The following is a 15,620-nucleotide window of genomic DNA, read 5'->3' on the forward strand; positions in this document are numbered from 1 at the left end:
GAAATGATAAAATAAAAATTTGTTTTTATAATATCCAGTTTAAAAAAAAATACATAGAAGTATGAACATACAGGATAAAACTACAACAACAAAAAAGGGCAGGTTGGTGGGAGTGGTGGAGGGGGGGTAATGAAGAAAGATTTGGCACAGATAGGCACCCACCCTCCTCCCTCCCGCAAATTCCCAAACTTCCAGGGTTTGATTCCAGAAGGATAGCAGTCAGGTGTTGAAACTCTGAGTCAGTCAGTCAGTCGGTTTCATCTCTTTGTGTTGTAACCAAGTAGTTCTGTTTTCTCAGGTTCATGGCAATGTGAGTGGTGTGTGTGTGTGTGTGTGTGTGTGTGTGATGAAAGACTGAGAACAGGGAAGGGGTGGCTGTGTGGTTCAAACAACAGAATTGTCACTGATTGCCCCTTTTTAACCTTTTCATCCTGTACTTTTCATTTATTTCATTATTTTATAAATCTTGTTTCCTGTAGATTAAAATTTTAAACATGTATAAATTTTAACTGTGATTGCTCTGAACTGTTTACTAGGGTTTTTATGTATGTGTGCTGGAGTATATTTCTTCGTGGGTTTTATGCATTATGCTTTTATAATATCAATGATTGTGCTTTTATGGTTTCTTTTTTGTAGCTCTTTTTATATGTTTCTACTTCACCTTATGTGTTCATTTGATCCATTTTAAGTATTGGATTTGTGAAGCACTTAGAGCTTGCTTCTGCATGTACCAGTATTATAGTGCTGTTTTAACAGATTATCATCATTCAACGTTCAGTTTATATCACAGACTGACATGAGCTTATAGCTGGGCCAACAGCAATGTGAGAGCTGTATGATCAGTGGTTTCTCCATGGCATAGCAATGGGAAGTCATTTACAGCTTTGTCTTTTGTGAAGGACTATGGCTGAAAGAAGAAGGCAAGATAGCACTGGCTCTTGGCACTGCAGCCTTGGGGGCTAACTGGCCATAGGGGACCATCCCAACACCCAACTGTCCAAAAGCCCTTTTGGCCGAGAGATTTGGAATGTAACTTGGGCAGGACAGTTGGACATTCTCCACCATAATCAAATTCTAGCCTGGATAATCAGGACAGCAGTTGTCTTTTCTGCTGTTCTGATGGTCATCATTGTCAGACATGACTATCACACAATGGTGTTCCCCTAGAGACAAGTGAAAGCAGAGCTGTATGGGCCGTGTTGAATTAACCTGGGCATGCCTTCCAGGTATACGCTCGCTGAGCTTCAGGAGGGACGTGGTGACCATAGGGACGGGCATGGGCTTCCTCATCTTCTTTGACGTGCGGGCCATGAAGTTCCTGGAGACCCCCATGGAGACCTGCCCCTACCCCTACCAGCTGTCTGTTGGCCCTGGCTGGCTGGTGAGTCAGTCAGTCTGTCTATCTGTCCGTCCCTCCACTCTGTCTCTGATCGCTGGGCATATCTGTGTGTTTGTGTCGGTGGAGTGGTTAGGGCTGTGTCTGTCAAAGTGCGAACTGTTGTTTGTAGGTTTGTGTATCTGCTTGTGTGTGTGTGAAAATATGCATGTGTGTGTGAGTGATTGTATGTGTATTTGTGTGTGTGAGTGTATGTATGTGTGGTTGCGCACAAGTTTGCTGAATGTGGCTTATCTTTTTTTCTTTTTTTTTGTTTTGTAAATGACATTTTTTTCATAGTACAAAACAACATAGAGAACAAAGAAAAACTATGTGCGAACATGCACACACAAAACTATAAGATAAAGTATGTTTTATAATAGTACAAGTATGATGGCAGGTTCCTCTGATCCAACAATCATTGAGAAGGTCTTTGGTGACAAGACGCCTTGTAAAAAGAACAAGATCAAGAGTATGCACAAGTGATATATAAATAAGTGTTGGTGATAGCATGAATTATTGTGAACATGGCCCATCTTTATTAGTATTTTATTTCAGTCTGTTGAGACAGTTACCTCCACTTACCTCTTGGTACAGGTAATATACTCCCATTGTTACAGTTTAGGTTGTACCCAATTGGGACAGGTGATATACCCCCATTGTGACAGTTTAGGTTGTACCCAGTTGGGACAGGTGATATACCCCCATCGTGACAGTTTAGGTTGAACCCAGTTGGGACAGGTGATATTGTATTTGTATTTGTATTTCTTTTTATCATAACAGATTTCTCTGTGTGAAATTCGAGCTGCTCTCCTCAGGGAGAGCGCGTCACTACACTACAGCGCCACCCATTTTTTTGTATTTTTTCCTGTGTGCAGTTTTATTTGTTTTTCCTATCGCAGTGGATTTTTCTACAGAATTTTGCCAGGAACAACCCTTTTGTTGCTGTGGGTTCTTTTACGTGCGCTAAGTGCATGCTGCACACAGGACCTCGGTTTATCGTCTCATCTGAATGACTAGAGTCCAGACCACCACTCAAGGTCTAGTGGAGGGGGAGAAAATATCGGCGGCTGAGCCGTGATTCGAACCAGCGCGCTCAGATTCTCTCGCTTCCTAGGCAGACGCGTACCTCTAGGCTGTCACATATATATACCCACAGTGACAGTTTAGGTTGTACCCAGTTCAGAGTTGGGACAGGTGAGATATCCCCATTGCAACAATTTAGGTTGTATCCAGTTGGGACAGGTGAGATATCCCCATTGTGACAGTTTACGTTGTACACAGTTGGAAACAGGTGAGATATCCCCATTGCGACAGTTTAGGTTGTACCCAGTTGGGACAGGTGAGATATTCCCCATTGTGACAGTTTAGGTTGTACCCAATTGGGACAGGTGAAATATCCCCATTGTGACAGATTAGGTTGTACCCAGTTGCGACAGGTGATATACCCCCATTGTGACAGTTTAGGTTGTACCCAGTTGCGACATGTGATATACCCCCATTGTGACAGTTTAGGTTGAACCCAGTTGGGACAGGTGATATATATCCATTGTGACAGTTTAGGTTGTGCCCAGTTGGGACAGGTGAGATATCCCCATTGTGACAGTTTATGTTGTATCCAATTGGGACAGGTGAGATATCCCCAGTGTGACAGTTTAGGTTGTACCCAGTTGGGACGGGTGATATATCCCCATTGTGACAGTTTATGTTGTATCTAGTTGGGACAGGTGAGATATCCCCATTGTGACAGTTTAGGTTGTACCCAGTTGGGACAGGTGAGATATACCCCATTGTGACAGTTTAGGTTGTACCCAATTGGGACAGGTGAGATATCCCCATTGTGACAGTTTAGGTTGTACCCAGTTGGGACAGGTGAGATATTCCCTATTGTGACAGTTTAGGTTGTACCCAGTTGGGACAGGTGAGATATCCCCATTGTGACAGTTTAGGTTGTACCCAGTTGGGATGGGTGAGATATCCCCATTGTGACAGTTTCGGTTGTTCCCAGTTGGGACAGGTGACATACCTCACATCTGATGAGGATGGTGCTGCTTGTTAACCATTGCAATGCTATGTACAGTCACAGAATGATGAGGGCAGACTGAGGAAGTTGGCCGAATGGTTAAGATAATAATGTGCCACTATAAACATGGAAGAATATATCACTGTAGAATTATATCCATTTTTTACTGAATTGGAAAAATATGGCTCTAGTTAACTTTAAGTAAAGTTGATAATATTTCTTTTCTGGAGACATGTATTCATGGCATACAACCACTTTTGTAAGCCTGTAAAACCGACATGGATAACCAAGTCATTTTCTGAACCAATATTTTATAATGAAAACATTGGAATAGGAATCAACACAATTAAGTATAGAAATTGGATAAACAAGGGAATATATTGCATTGCACACTTTGTATACAATGATGGGAATTTTCTCACGAAAAATGAATTTAAAAGAAAATATGGAATTAATGCACATTTTTTAAGTTTCAGTAGATGTTTACTAGCCATTAAAAAGTATATACAGGAAACAAAATTAAACATATCAGAAAACACAACGCACGATATACCCTCAGCGTTAAAGATTTTTCCTCTGTACCTAAAGGAACCAGGCCATACTAAGATATTTTTTTATCTGACAATAAGCTTCCCAGCGCCTGTCTAAAGTGGTCAGAAAAACTAGGAGTAGATATTTCGTGGAAAAAAGTGTTTGATAAAATACAGAAAATATATAACATAAAACTGAAATGATTACAATTACGTATAGTACACGGAATTCTTGGAACGAAAGTTATCCTGAGAGTTATTGTGACTTCTGTATGGAAGCAAAGGATAATATTGAACACATATTCTGGAGATGTAATAGCACAAAACAATTTTGGCAAAACTTCGAAAAGCTGTTAAAAGAAAAAAGTACAGTGTGTACAAACAAAAGAATAACAGGAAATATAGTATTATTTGGTATAGCTGAAAAAAGGCGCACAGAGTCCGTGTTTGACTTTTTAATACTCATTGGTAAAATGTATATTTTTTCAATGCGCACAGAGTCCGTGTTTGACTTTTTAATATTCATTGGTAAAAGGTATATTTTTTCAATGCGCACAGAGTCCGTGTTTGACTTTTTAATACTCATTGGTAAAAGGTATATTTTTTCAGGTGCAAAATGGAAAAGAGCACACCGAACCTATCTTCCTTTAAAAGCTACCTATTTTCGCGATACTAAATTGAAGAACATAACGCAAGAATGGCATGGACATTAAATGACTTTAAAATAAAATTGTTGCCCTACATGACAATAATTAAGAATCTACCCATAACTGCCACAATTAAGGTAAAAATGCTTATAAACCTGATCAGAATATGTGTTAAATGATTTGACGGTTGTCTGTACGGGTGAAATAATCACCTGTCGTTTGCATTTTTGTTTTCACTTCAGTCTTGTGTGTGTGTTGTGATTTTTTTTTTTTTTTTTTTTGTTTGTTTATTTTGTTTTGTGATGGGTTTTTTGTTGTTGTTTTTTTTTTTTTGTTTTGTTTTTGTTGTTTGTTTCCATGACAGTTTTTATTTGTTTGTTTGTTCCCCACCCCACCCCCCTCCACACCCCCTCCCCTGTTTCTAGTGCTGGCACACATGTTGAGATATACACGGGTGAGACATTTTGAGTGGCATGGATATCTTATCTCATATTTGATGATGTATAAACATGATATATCGATACATACATTTATTCACATTTGTGTTGCTTGGAATACTTTACATGTGTCATTATATTTTGCTTTCATCATGTTTTCATCCGTTTTTCATCCGTTTTGTCATTTCCCCCTCTCATTTACACGTATTTGTGTCAGTTGTCTGTGTTATAAAAATGAAAAATTAAAAACATGTTTAAAAAAAAATTATAATAGTGTGCCAGTATTAGTCCCATGAGGGTCTGGATTTGAATCCTGGTCTTGCCCTTTCTTCCAATTTTAACTGGAAAATGAAACTTTACATCTAGTTATTTGGATGAGACGATAAACCGAGGTCCCGTGTGCAACACGAACTTGGCAAGATAAAGTGTTGTCCTCTTGCAAAATTCTGTATTCTCGATAGAGTTCCACTGTGATAGGTACACAAATATCATATGCATGTATACAGGGCCTGACTGGCGTACTGGCTTATGCTGCTGGTCAGGTGTCTGCCATTGAGGTGTGGTGTAGTGTATTGTCTGAAAGCAGAGACGTCACTGAAACTGAAATCCAATGTCACTGTCCACTCTAACTAAGCAGCCTGCTGACTGTGCTTGCAGAAGGAGGATGAGAACTACCGAGACATCTTCTTCGGGGCAGCGTACCCCAACGCCATCTACACGCACGCCTACGACGATTCGGGCGTGCGGTTATTCACAGCTGGCGGGCCCTTGCCGGCGGGTCTGTGGGGCAACTACGCCGGCTTGTGGCATTGACGCAGGGGGGCTGTCATGTCGTCCAGCACCGTCACGGTCCCTCTGGTGTCAGGCCCCACAACTCCTTCAGCTGCTTCCATCATCACCACCTCTCCCTCCCTTCCCCCATCATCTGCTAGTCATTTCATGCGTGCAAAGCGGAGAATTGGTGCAGTGTCTGTCGGTGTGTGCCGGTGTGTATGTCCATCGTTGATGTAGTGTTCCCAGCGTTGGATTATTGATATGGATATATCACAAATCAACTGCTCCCCTTGAATGATTGAAATGTTGATGGTTGTTAGGGAGGGATGTGTCCCCATTTCTGAATCTCATTTTAGCCGTCATGAAATGACTTATTGTGGGGTTTTTTGTTGTTGTTTGTTTTATTACTGTAAAAGGAAAGAAGGGGGATATAGAATAATATATATATGGATGAAAACAAAGTCAGAACAGTTTTATTACTGTAAAAGGAAAGAAGGGGGATATAGAATAATATATATATGGATGAAAACAAAGTCAGAACAGTTTTATTACTGTAAAAGGAAAGAAGGGGGATATAGAATAATATATATATGGATGAAAACAAAGTCAACAGAAACTTCATGGAAACAAATGAAAACACGAAACCAACATGAATATAAATGTAATCTATTTTTAAGAATTAAGGACATGAACAGATTCATGATTTAAAAATAAGAAATTCTATGACAGGGTAAGGACAATTACATATTAGTAAAAAAAAAAAAATTAATGAAATTAAGACAGCACTAAGACAATAACATATTCTTAATTTAAATAAAAGAAATTTTAATGTCTTTTTAATTAAAAAATAAGAAGAAATTTTAAGACAGGGTAAGGACAATAATTTATTCGTAAGTTTTTTAAAAGAAGAAATTTTAAGACAGGATCAGGACAATAGCATTCATAATTTTTATATTTATATATAAAAATTTAAGACATGATCAGGACAATAATATATTCATGAGTATAAAGCACATAAACTTTAATGCTTGGATATGGACATGAACAGAATGAAGTAAGGGTAAGGATATTGATGAAAGAAAACAAGTTAGGAAAGGGGAAAAAAAAAGAAGACAGATGAACATTAGCTAAATCTAATAGAAAAAAAGGCAGGGTAAAGACAGAAACAGAACTGAATAAGGGTAAGGATATTAGAGAAAGGAAAAAAGGTAGAAAAGAAAAATATAGAGATGGATGAACATAAACTCAACGGAAAAAAAACCAAATCAAGATAGTGACATGAACAAAATTAAACAGGGGTGATTATATCAAAAGAAGACCAAATCAGGAAGAAATAGAAGACGATTTCAAATGATGAACATTCTCTAAAGTAGTGAGACAGACGACACTGTGTATATAAATACACCTCTCTGACATTCCATAGTACCCAGGATCTTGTGAAAGTGTTGAATGTGTTTGGGCGACAGGCTTGACTGTGGAACAAATGTGACCCAAGACTGCATTAGAATGCACATGATTTCAGAAATCGTATTGACTTTTCCAAAAAAAGATTCAGAAATAAGTACATAAAGATGTCAGAGCGTTAGGTTATGTGGCTGGTCAAGCATCTGCTGAGCTGATGTGGTGTGGTGTGTATGGATTTGTCCGAATGCAGTGATGCCTTCTTGAGAAATAAACTGTCCGAAATGTTAGCAAAGTTAATGCAAACTTGCAAATTCACATAAACTCATGCATGCAATCATGTAGGAACAAAAGTTGGGTGAAAAGAGTTTTGTGTTGGCTCTCTGACTATGTGTCATAGCATTAGGTTATGTGGCTGGTCATTTATCTGCAGAGCAGATGTGATGTAGTACAGTGTGTATGGATTTGTCTGAATGCAGTGATGCCTTCTTGAGAAACTGAAACTGTCAGAAATGTTAGCACAGGTAATGCAAAGTTGAAGACACACATAAACTCATGCATGCTATCATGTACACACACAAGCTGGGTAAAAAGAGGTTTGTGTTGGCTCTCTGACTGTGTGTAGCTGTGCCAAGTGGATGAACACCCCAGGCACACTCTGCCTGATGGAGTATGGAACAAGAAAACGGTCTGTTGTAACACTTCTTCACTGAGATTTAGAGACACCATGGCAGGATCAGTTAGGCATTGGACTTCTGATCCAGTGTTCACCAGCGATCACGGTTCGAGGCTTTGTTTTCGGCATGGTGTTGTGTCTTTGGGAAAGACGCTTTACTCAGAGTTTCCTCACTCCGCTCCCCCCCACCCCTTCTCCCCCAGGTGTGAATGAGTACCTGATCTTTGGTTGGGAAAGGTAAAAGCAGTGCCAGCAGAGGATTGGGCCCTGCCTTTCCACGCTGAGCCCCTGGACACAGTGCATAGGAATTCACTGCCCTGATGGCTGTTAAAGACAATGGGATTTTTTAAACTCAACGATTACATGTTTTAAGAACAATATATTTATCTTTTTGGCACCTAAAGTCTTTATTACGGAGAAGAGCTATGGTGTTTATTTATCCATGCTATTCCTCAGCTGGCACCATCACATAGCGACAAGCAAGAAGGATAAAACCACTCACAGAAAAAAGGCTGTACAATTTTTTTTTTTTAAAGCATGCATTCATAGGATACATGTGAATTGTGTTAATCCACCAAAATAGACATTCAAAACAAAATTCAAAACTCAAGGTATATGCAAGGTTTATCATGGATTTGGTACAACAATTAAAAGAAGAAGAAGAAAAGATTGGTGAATATGACAGAAAGCAAACATGCATTTTTTTTCATCTGCATCTATCTCAGTATTATATTGTTATTCTTATTCAGTGGAAATGCATTTATATAAACTTTTTGTCACATCAGAAATTTTACTGGGAGGCACAAAAATGTATCAGTCAGTCTCACTTTTTTCACCTTTTGCCTCAATAATGCCTTTCTCACACACAAAATAATAAGTCTGATGAAAATTGGATCCAGACTATTATTTAATTAAAGAATAAACCAGTGATGTACTACATTAAAAAATTAAAAAAAAGTGGTGTGTAAACATTCTTGGTATTTTTCAATCTGCAGAGTAACTCCAGCCCATATTAGAACTGGAATATAAGCAAGTCACCAGCTGATTTTTGTTGTTGTTTTTTTAGATATGTATAGAATAGTTGTAAGTTTGCATGTAAACACTTATTCTGCAAAAGGCACACAGTTTTTATCCTGAGCGGTTGCTGGCTGAGCACTTAGGTTTTTTCAAAAAGAACAGCATTAAGCTAAGACAAACATTAGCAAGAAGTGTACTGTTATCAGAAGAGAAAATTACAGATGCTACAGCCGAGTGGTTAAAGCGTTGGGCTTTCAGTCTGAGGGTCCTGTGTTCAGATCCAGGTCACAGTGCCTTGTGGGTAAAGGGTGGAGATTTTTCTGATCTCTTGGGTCAACAGATGTGCAGACCTGCTAGTGCCTGAACCCCCTCCTTGTGTATATGCATGCAGAAGATCAAATAAGCATTCAGATATCCTTTAATCCATGTCAGCATGTGGTGGGTTTTGGAAACGAACATACCAGGTACGCACCCCCCTGAAAACGCAGTATGACTGGCGGGGGTAAATATATGTGTGAATGTGGGAGTAGTATCACATGAGTGAAGAAGAAGAAGAGAAAATGAAGGTAGAGATGGATATCTGGGACATGTGATAGATGCTGAGGTATACAAGGGGAATGTGGACATCATTTTCTGAAAATCACCTCGGGTGGTAAGGGTCCTGGGGAATCCAGTGTTCCTTCTCACTGTGAGGATGATAAAAAGTGTTTATACAGTCCTGAATCTTGTGCTAGACAAATCAGAGCACTATCACACCAGTCATTCACATGTATGCATCACTCTGATTTAGGGTGATGAAATACAAAACATATAAATTGTTGGAAGCTGTAGAAATTTGTAATAGACAAAGAAGAAGGGGGGTAGGATGGGGTATTTTGGAAAGAGGTAGGCTTTAAGGCCAGGATTGGAAAGACCAGAGTGCAGAGGTTTGAGGAAACAAAAGAAGGAAAGAAATGCAAGGTCTGGAGACAGGAAAAAAGTGACACAAATGAAAGAAGAGCATGAATCATGCTGAGACTCTGTCACCTGAAGATAGTGAAGGACTGTTGGATGGTTACTGTTTGTTAAGGAGCCAGCAGGACATGGGTGTGTAAGGCTGGCTGTTCATCCCTGTGTTGTTTTGTGTCCATGTGTCCACACCGCTCATCAGCCAGCAGTCAGTGTTGGTGCTGGCCAAACTGCTGGATGTGGGCACAGGGCAGTGGGTGTGATTGATGTGTGCTGTGAGATTTGTGTGTGTGTGCGTGACAGACAGTAATTTAGCTGGGATGTGGTGTTATCACAGTGTTTTGTTGTCTTGGAAATCTGGAAAAAGATCTGGGGCAAAATGGGAGAACCATTTCCAAGAAATGGAATGGTGGGGGAATATGTTTTGCCTTCTGGTGAGGTCTTGAAAAGTCTTGGTATTTTTACCCAAACTATTGACCAGTACCATTCAACAAACAACTTAATGTATTCTTGAAACAAACAAACGGACAAAAACTAATGAAAACAGATCATCAGCGCTGGGATCTATGCTGATCTGTTTCATCAGGGATGTAGCAGGAAAAAAAATTTTTTTCATTCAGTTTGGCTATGTGTTTGGCATTGAAGATCTTCACTTTCAGCAAGAAAAGGTCTGGAAAATGTATGGAAATTTGTTTGGTCACATGTCTGAGGACCCTGTATGGCAGTAGTGGTGGTCGTTGGTGTGTGTGTGCATGTGTTTGTGAAGTTATCAGCGTGGTGTAGTGCAGTATGTCTGTGTGTGTGACAGCTAGTGTCTGGATTAAAGTTGGTGTTCATATAGCGATGGTATATTTATGTGTGAAGTGCGTTGTTTTGCTGAGAAGTCAAGTTCTGAGCAAAAAGGTGTTGAGATAAACACAGCAAATGTTGCTTCAAACAAGTGAAGGACAAACACTTGAGAGAAAAACTGTGATGGGGCAAGTTTTGAGCAAGTGCGGGCTAGTTTTGAGCAAGTGCAGGCTAGTGTTTTTTAGGACATGCGGGCCATGGGCATTATTATATTCTGTGTGATGCTGATGGACATACCTGTGGATTTAAGTTTGCTGGTGCATCAGTGGGCATCTGTGTGACTCGTGGACCTTCCAGTTGAGCAGTGCTGCCCGTTTTGACAGACCTACCCACATTTTTTTTTTCTTTGGCCGCCCATGTTCTCATCAGAATTCATCATCATATAATGCTAAAGACTGACTGTGTGTTGTTGTGTGTGTGTGAGAGATAGAAAAAAAGGATGGGGTTGGGAGAGGATATGTATGTGTGTAAGAGAGAGAATATGAATGTTTACTAATAACGGAATACAAATATTTTATTCAGGTCAAGGCCATACCATATCTCTTAACTCACTCCGGACGAATAGTTTTCTCCCTTGCTTTCCCCAGCAGATGACCCATTTGTTAGGGTAGGAAAAAAATCACAAAAATACAGAACACAAAGTTGAATGAAACTCCCTGTACTTGACCCACTGGCCTCTCTTCTAACATCATGTGTACGCCAACCCCCCTCCCTCTCCAAAGCTGAGTCACTGTCAGTACCTTCTTGCTGTTAGCTTTCTTCACTGCAGATACTTTATTCAACGTCTTCATCATCCTTGTTGTTGTCAAAACCTTCAGTTTGAAGCATTTAAATCACTTCAGCAGCAGTAAAAAGCTGCTGTCTTAGTCTAGTTTGCTCCAAAAATTTCCACTTGTATTGCCTGCAACCCCATTTTTGATACGTATGCAGATTAGCTTGTCATGTATGGTACCAAGGTCAACGGCTGACCAGCAAGTGTATAGTTACGGAAACCTCACAAGGAAACTTTCCATTCGACCCTTGACACATTCGCAGTGCCCCAAGAGGAAATGTGGACAAATTTTTAATTGTCGAAACCGCCATAGCGTTCCGTCGTCCGGAATGCTACCTTACGTCAGGAACATTACAGTGTTCCATCGTCCGGAGTGAGTTAAGGAGATGGGGTAAGGAAGGGGGGGGAATGTGTGTTGATATTCTCTCCTGCTCTCGATGGTTGAATGACACATGTATGATGATTACTGTCTTCACACAAAACTGGAATTCCATGCCAGAGCGTGCTGTGCTGTGTTTGTGTCTCCAGGACGCAAATGCCAGGCTATGTATGTTGTGTTGCTGTGAGCCAGAGCTTGCAGTTGTAGCTGTGACTTGATTGCTTGGCTTCAGTGGAAAAACAGACCGCTTTCTCTGTGCAGTCTTCTCAGTGTGTGTGGTTGGCATGTGAGAGTGTGAATGTGTGTGTGAAGATGTGAATGTGTGTGTGTGAGTGTGTGTATGCATGCATGTTGTTGTCCTTATACGCCATCACAGAACCTTTCCGTGACAATCACCCAAGCCCTGTAGGTGGTAGGGTGGTTGTGGAACATCGCTGATTCCTCATCTTGAGCATGTCTTTCACTAGTGACTTGTGACTTTGGTGATGAAGGACTGTGTCCTTGGTAACTGTGTGTGGACCCCGTCATCTGCCAGAGAATTCTGCCCTCTTCGCTGATCACAGATGTGTATGAAAGAGTTTTGGGGTGTCGAGGATTAATGATCCGCAGACCGATGTTTTACTTTGTAGTGTGTTTTCCAAGAGTGTGGGTATGAAGGAAGAGTTGAACCGTGGACAGATATTTTACTTTGTAATGTGTTTTCAAAGATGCTGGAATGTTGATGATGTATGACCGATGATCATGGCATAAACTGATAAACTCAAGAGTGAAATTTGACTTGTTTTTGGTTCGTTTGTTTGGTTGGTTGGTTGATTTGAATTATATTGTAATGCTGTTGTACAATCATTGACTTAACGTGACAATTTTTTTTTTTTAATATTGTATTCATGTAGGTGGGTTTGTGTGTGTGTGTGTGGAGGGGTGGGGGTTGTGGGTGGGTGTAGTGTGTGTATGAGTGTGTGTGTGTGTGTGCAGTGGGGTGTGTGTGTGTATGTTGTGTGTGTGTGTGGTGGGGGGGGTGTGGATTTGATGGATGGTATCAAGTGAGAGAGACTGGACTTGTTCTGTCTCATGGTCCTTATGACCACTCCTCCCTTTAGTCCCTGGCGGACATGTATCACACTGCTTCATGTTACCTGGTTTTTAGTGCTTGTTTTCATTTTATGTGAAGTTCACCACTCTTATTTCCTGTTTTTTTATCTTTAAAATCAGTTATTACATTGTATGATGAAGAGAAGCAACCTAACAAATGATTGAAAGCAAATAACTGCAGAATAAAGAAAAAAAGAAAGAGACAAGAAAATTAAAAAAAACAAACACTGTTGAATGACAAACTGATCTCAGCACGTAACGTATGTACATTGTGGAACATTGCATATTGTATGATTTTAGAACTCTTTATTTTAGGTCTCCAGTCAGACACAAGACATGTTTTAAAATGGATGTTTGTGATGTCAAAAGCATAAAATAATGTTTCCAGTATTACAGACCATGGAAGAAAAGACAAGTCTGAGAACAAAAAGATTTAAAGAGAAGAGACTTACAGTGAATAGTGCTGTTTTTCTTTGTGTTCTGTGGTTGTAATGCCTGTGCTTTTGTTCTCTTAAAAAAATCATTTTATTTGTTGCCTTTTCATCAGCAAACATGTCAACAATTTATCTTACAGAGATAACAAAGTATTCTTATAAAGTTATATTATTTTTTTTAAGACTCAGAATGAAGACCCCAAATTCAGATTGTTGGGTATGTCATTCTTACTCTCCTTCAGCCACCACTGCCCTCTCCCCCCCTCGCTCTGTATCAAAACTCTCAGTGATATTCAGTGATCTGTCAATGCCTTGCATTGAATGCATTAGCTTACAAACAATTTCTTATCCATACAAACCTCTGATGATAGAAAGCCAAGGAACATTTCAAAATTCTAATTTCACTTTTTTCTGACTTCGAAATATTATTTTCATGATGATTTTTATTCAAGGTTTTGTTCTATAATGTATAAAAAAAAAAATAATAATAATTTTTTTTTTAAAGTGGAGAAAGACTTTTTTTTTTTTAAAGTGTTGCTTTGCACTTCCTGATATTTCTGTTTGTTTATTGGTTTAAAAAAAAAAAAAACCTCACCAAAAAACCCAAAAGCAAACACTTTAAAATGAGACAAAATTTTAATGAAGGATTTCATGGTTTAAAGAATAGTATTGGTTAAATTTAAACTTATTTAAGAAGAAAAATAATTTAGTTTTGAGAAGAGTGCTGGTCCATAGTTTGTTTTGGGTCCCACTCACCCACTCACCCACTCAGCAACAGCAGTGAAACTCAGGATTCACAAAAAGTGAAGGATAACTTAATAAGAGAAGACATAATCATTTTTATTTGAAAAATAAAAAAGTTTTTTTCAACTCCAGGCATGATTCGAATTATGCAAGCTGCATTTGGTCTACCGGTCTTCTCACTGAACACACTGATGGCTGTTTCAGGCACACATGCACCATGATCAGCTTGAAAAATGCATTTGAGAAATCAACGTTTCAGCTAAAAGTGGACAGTTATTAAAGCCATTTATATGAATGAAAGCTGTTGTTTTTCATTGTGAAAAATAGAAGTACATTTGCATTTTTCATGGTAAAAAAAATAGTACATGTGCAAGAAAGCGTCTTTGGTTATGAGTAGTTCTCATTATACTGGCTTCATACACCACAGTGTTTTTGTATTTAAGCAGCATTTCACCACCCCCAGCCTGCACCCCCTCCTAAAAAAAAAAAAAAAGGAAAACTGTGTGAGTTCCTACGTGGTCCTTAACTTTGTGAGAACACTGTATGTGGCAATGATAGTGATTTGATCTGGATGTGTCTGGAGAAGCTGGCACCCAGTCATCAGTTTATGATTATGATCGTCATCCTTCACTCAGCTTACTGGTGCTGGTAATGCCTGATGTGTGTTTGTGTAACTGTAGATGTGTTGTGTGTGTGTGTTAGTGTGTGTTCTCATTTTGTAACTTGTTTTCTGCAGACAAACAGGTTCTTTCAGTGTTGTAGTGGACACTTTCACATTGATATTGGAGAATTACCACTTGCGTTATCTTTGAATTTGATGCAAACGTTTTGATCAATGCTGTTGTGTTATTGATTATGTTGCTTTCTGAAATCCTCAGTGTCCCAGTAGGGGTCACATGTTAATTATAATCTTGAAATCTTGTGCATGTATGTGTGTTTGAGTGTGTGTGTGTGTGTTTGAAACCATTTTTCTATGAAAAGATCATGATGTGAGATTTAATTTCTTTCATTTAAATTACTTGCCTGACTGAGAAAATTAGATTTGGTCAGCACTTCAAAGCTTGAAACTCTAGGTGTGTGTGTGTGTGCGTTCGTGTGTGTGTGCTGTCAGGTGTGAAGCGATAGAATGTAGCAGGATGGAGAGTGTCGTTTGGTGCCATTTTTGTCACTTGTAGAGCAGAACGCTGCAAGGTATTTTTGGCCTCTCACACTCCACCCCCCTTTTTTTTTTTTTTCCAATGGATTAGATTGGTTGTGTAATGGTCAATGTCTGCCACTTGTTTGTTGAGCAAAATAAAGGTGGTCATGTATGTGACATTGGCTTCAACTGAATATGGGTTTGACGTTGTTTGATACTTATGCTTGGTGTGCAGAGAGGGAGAGAAAGAAGTACAACATGTACAGTGTGTGTCCTGTTTTTTTTGGGGGGGGGGTTGTTTTGCTGTGGTGTGCTTAATCAGTAGATTTTGCTCTCTCTCTCTCTCTCTTCGCTCTCTGTCCCCCTCTCTCTAGTTATCTCTCT

At 39.4% G+C, this 15,620-nt stretch overlaps 1 protein-coding gene across 1 annotated transcript in view; it reads left to right on the top strand.

Annotated features, from left to right (window-relative positions):
* LOC143296872 (DDB1- and CUL4-associated factor 12-like) overlaps positions 1-15,331 on the top strand; it is a 28,161-nt gene extending 12,830 nt beyond the window's left edge. The window contains exons 8-9 of the mRNA XM_076608846.1: positions 1,227-1,381; positions 5,670-15,331. Coding sequence (XP_076464961.1) covers positions 1,227-1,381; positions 5,670-5,825 — 311 coding nt within the window. The 3' untranslated portion in view covers positions 5,826-15,331. The remainder of the gene's footprint in view (positions 1-1,226; positions 1,382-5,669) is intronic.
* The last annotated feature ends 289 nt before the right edge of the window (positions 15,332-15,620 follow it).

The sequence above is a fragment of the Babylonia areolata genome, chromosome 22, assembly GCF_041734735.1.
Source record: "Babylonia areolata isolate BAREFJ2019XMU chromosome 22, ASM4173473v1, whole genome shotgun sequence".
NCBI classification, from domain to species: Eukaryota; Metazoa; Mollusca; class Gastropoda; order Neogastropoda; family Buccinidae; genus Babylonia; species Babylonia areolata.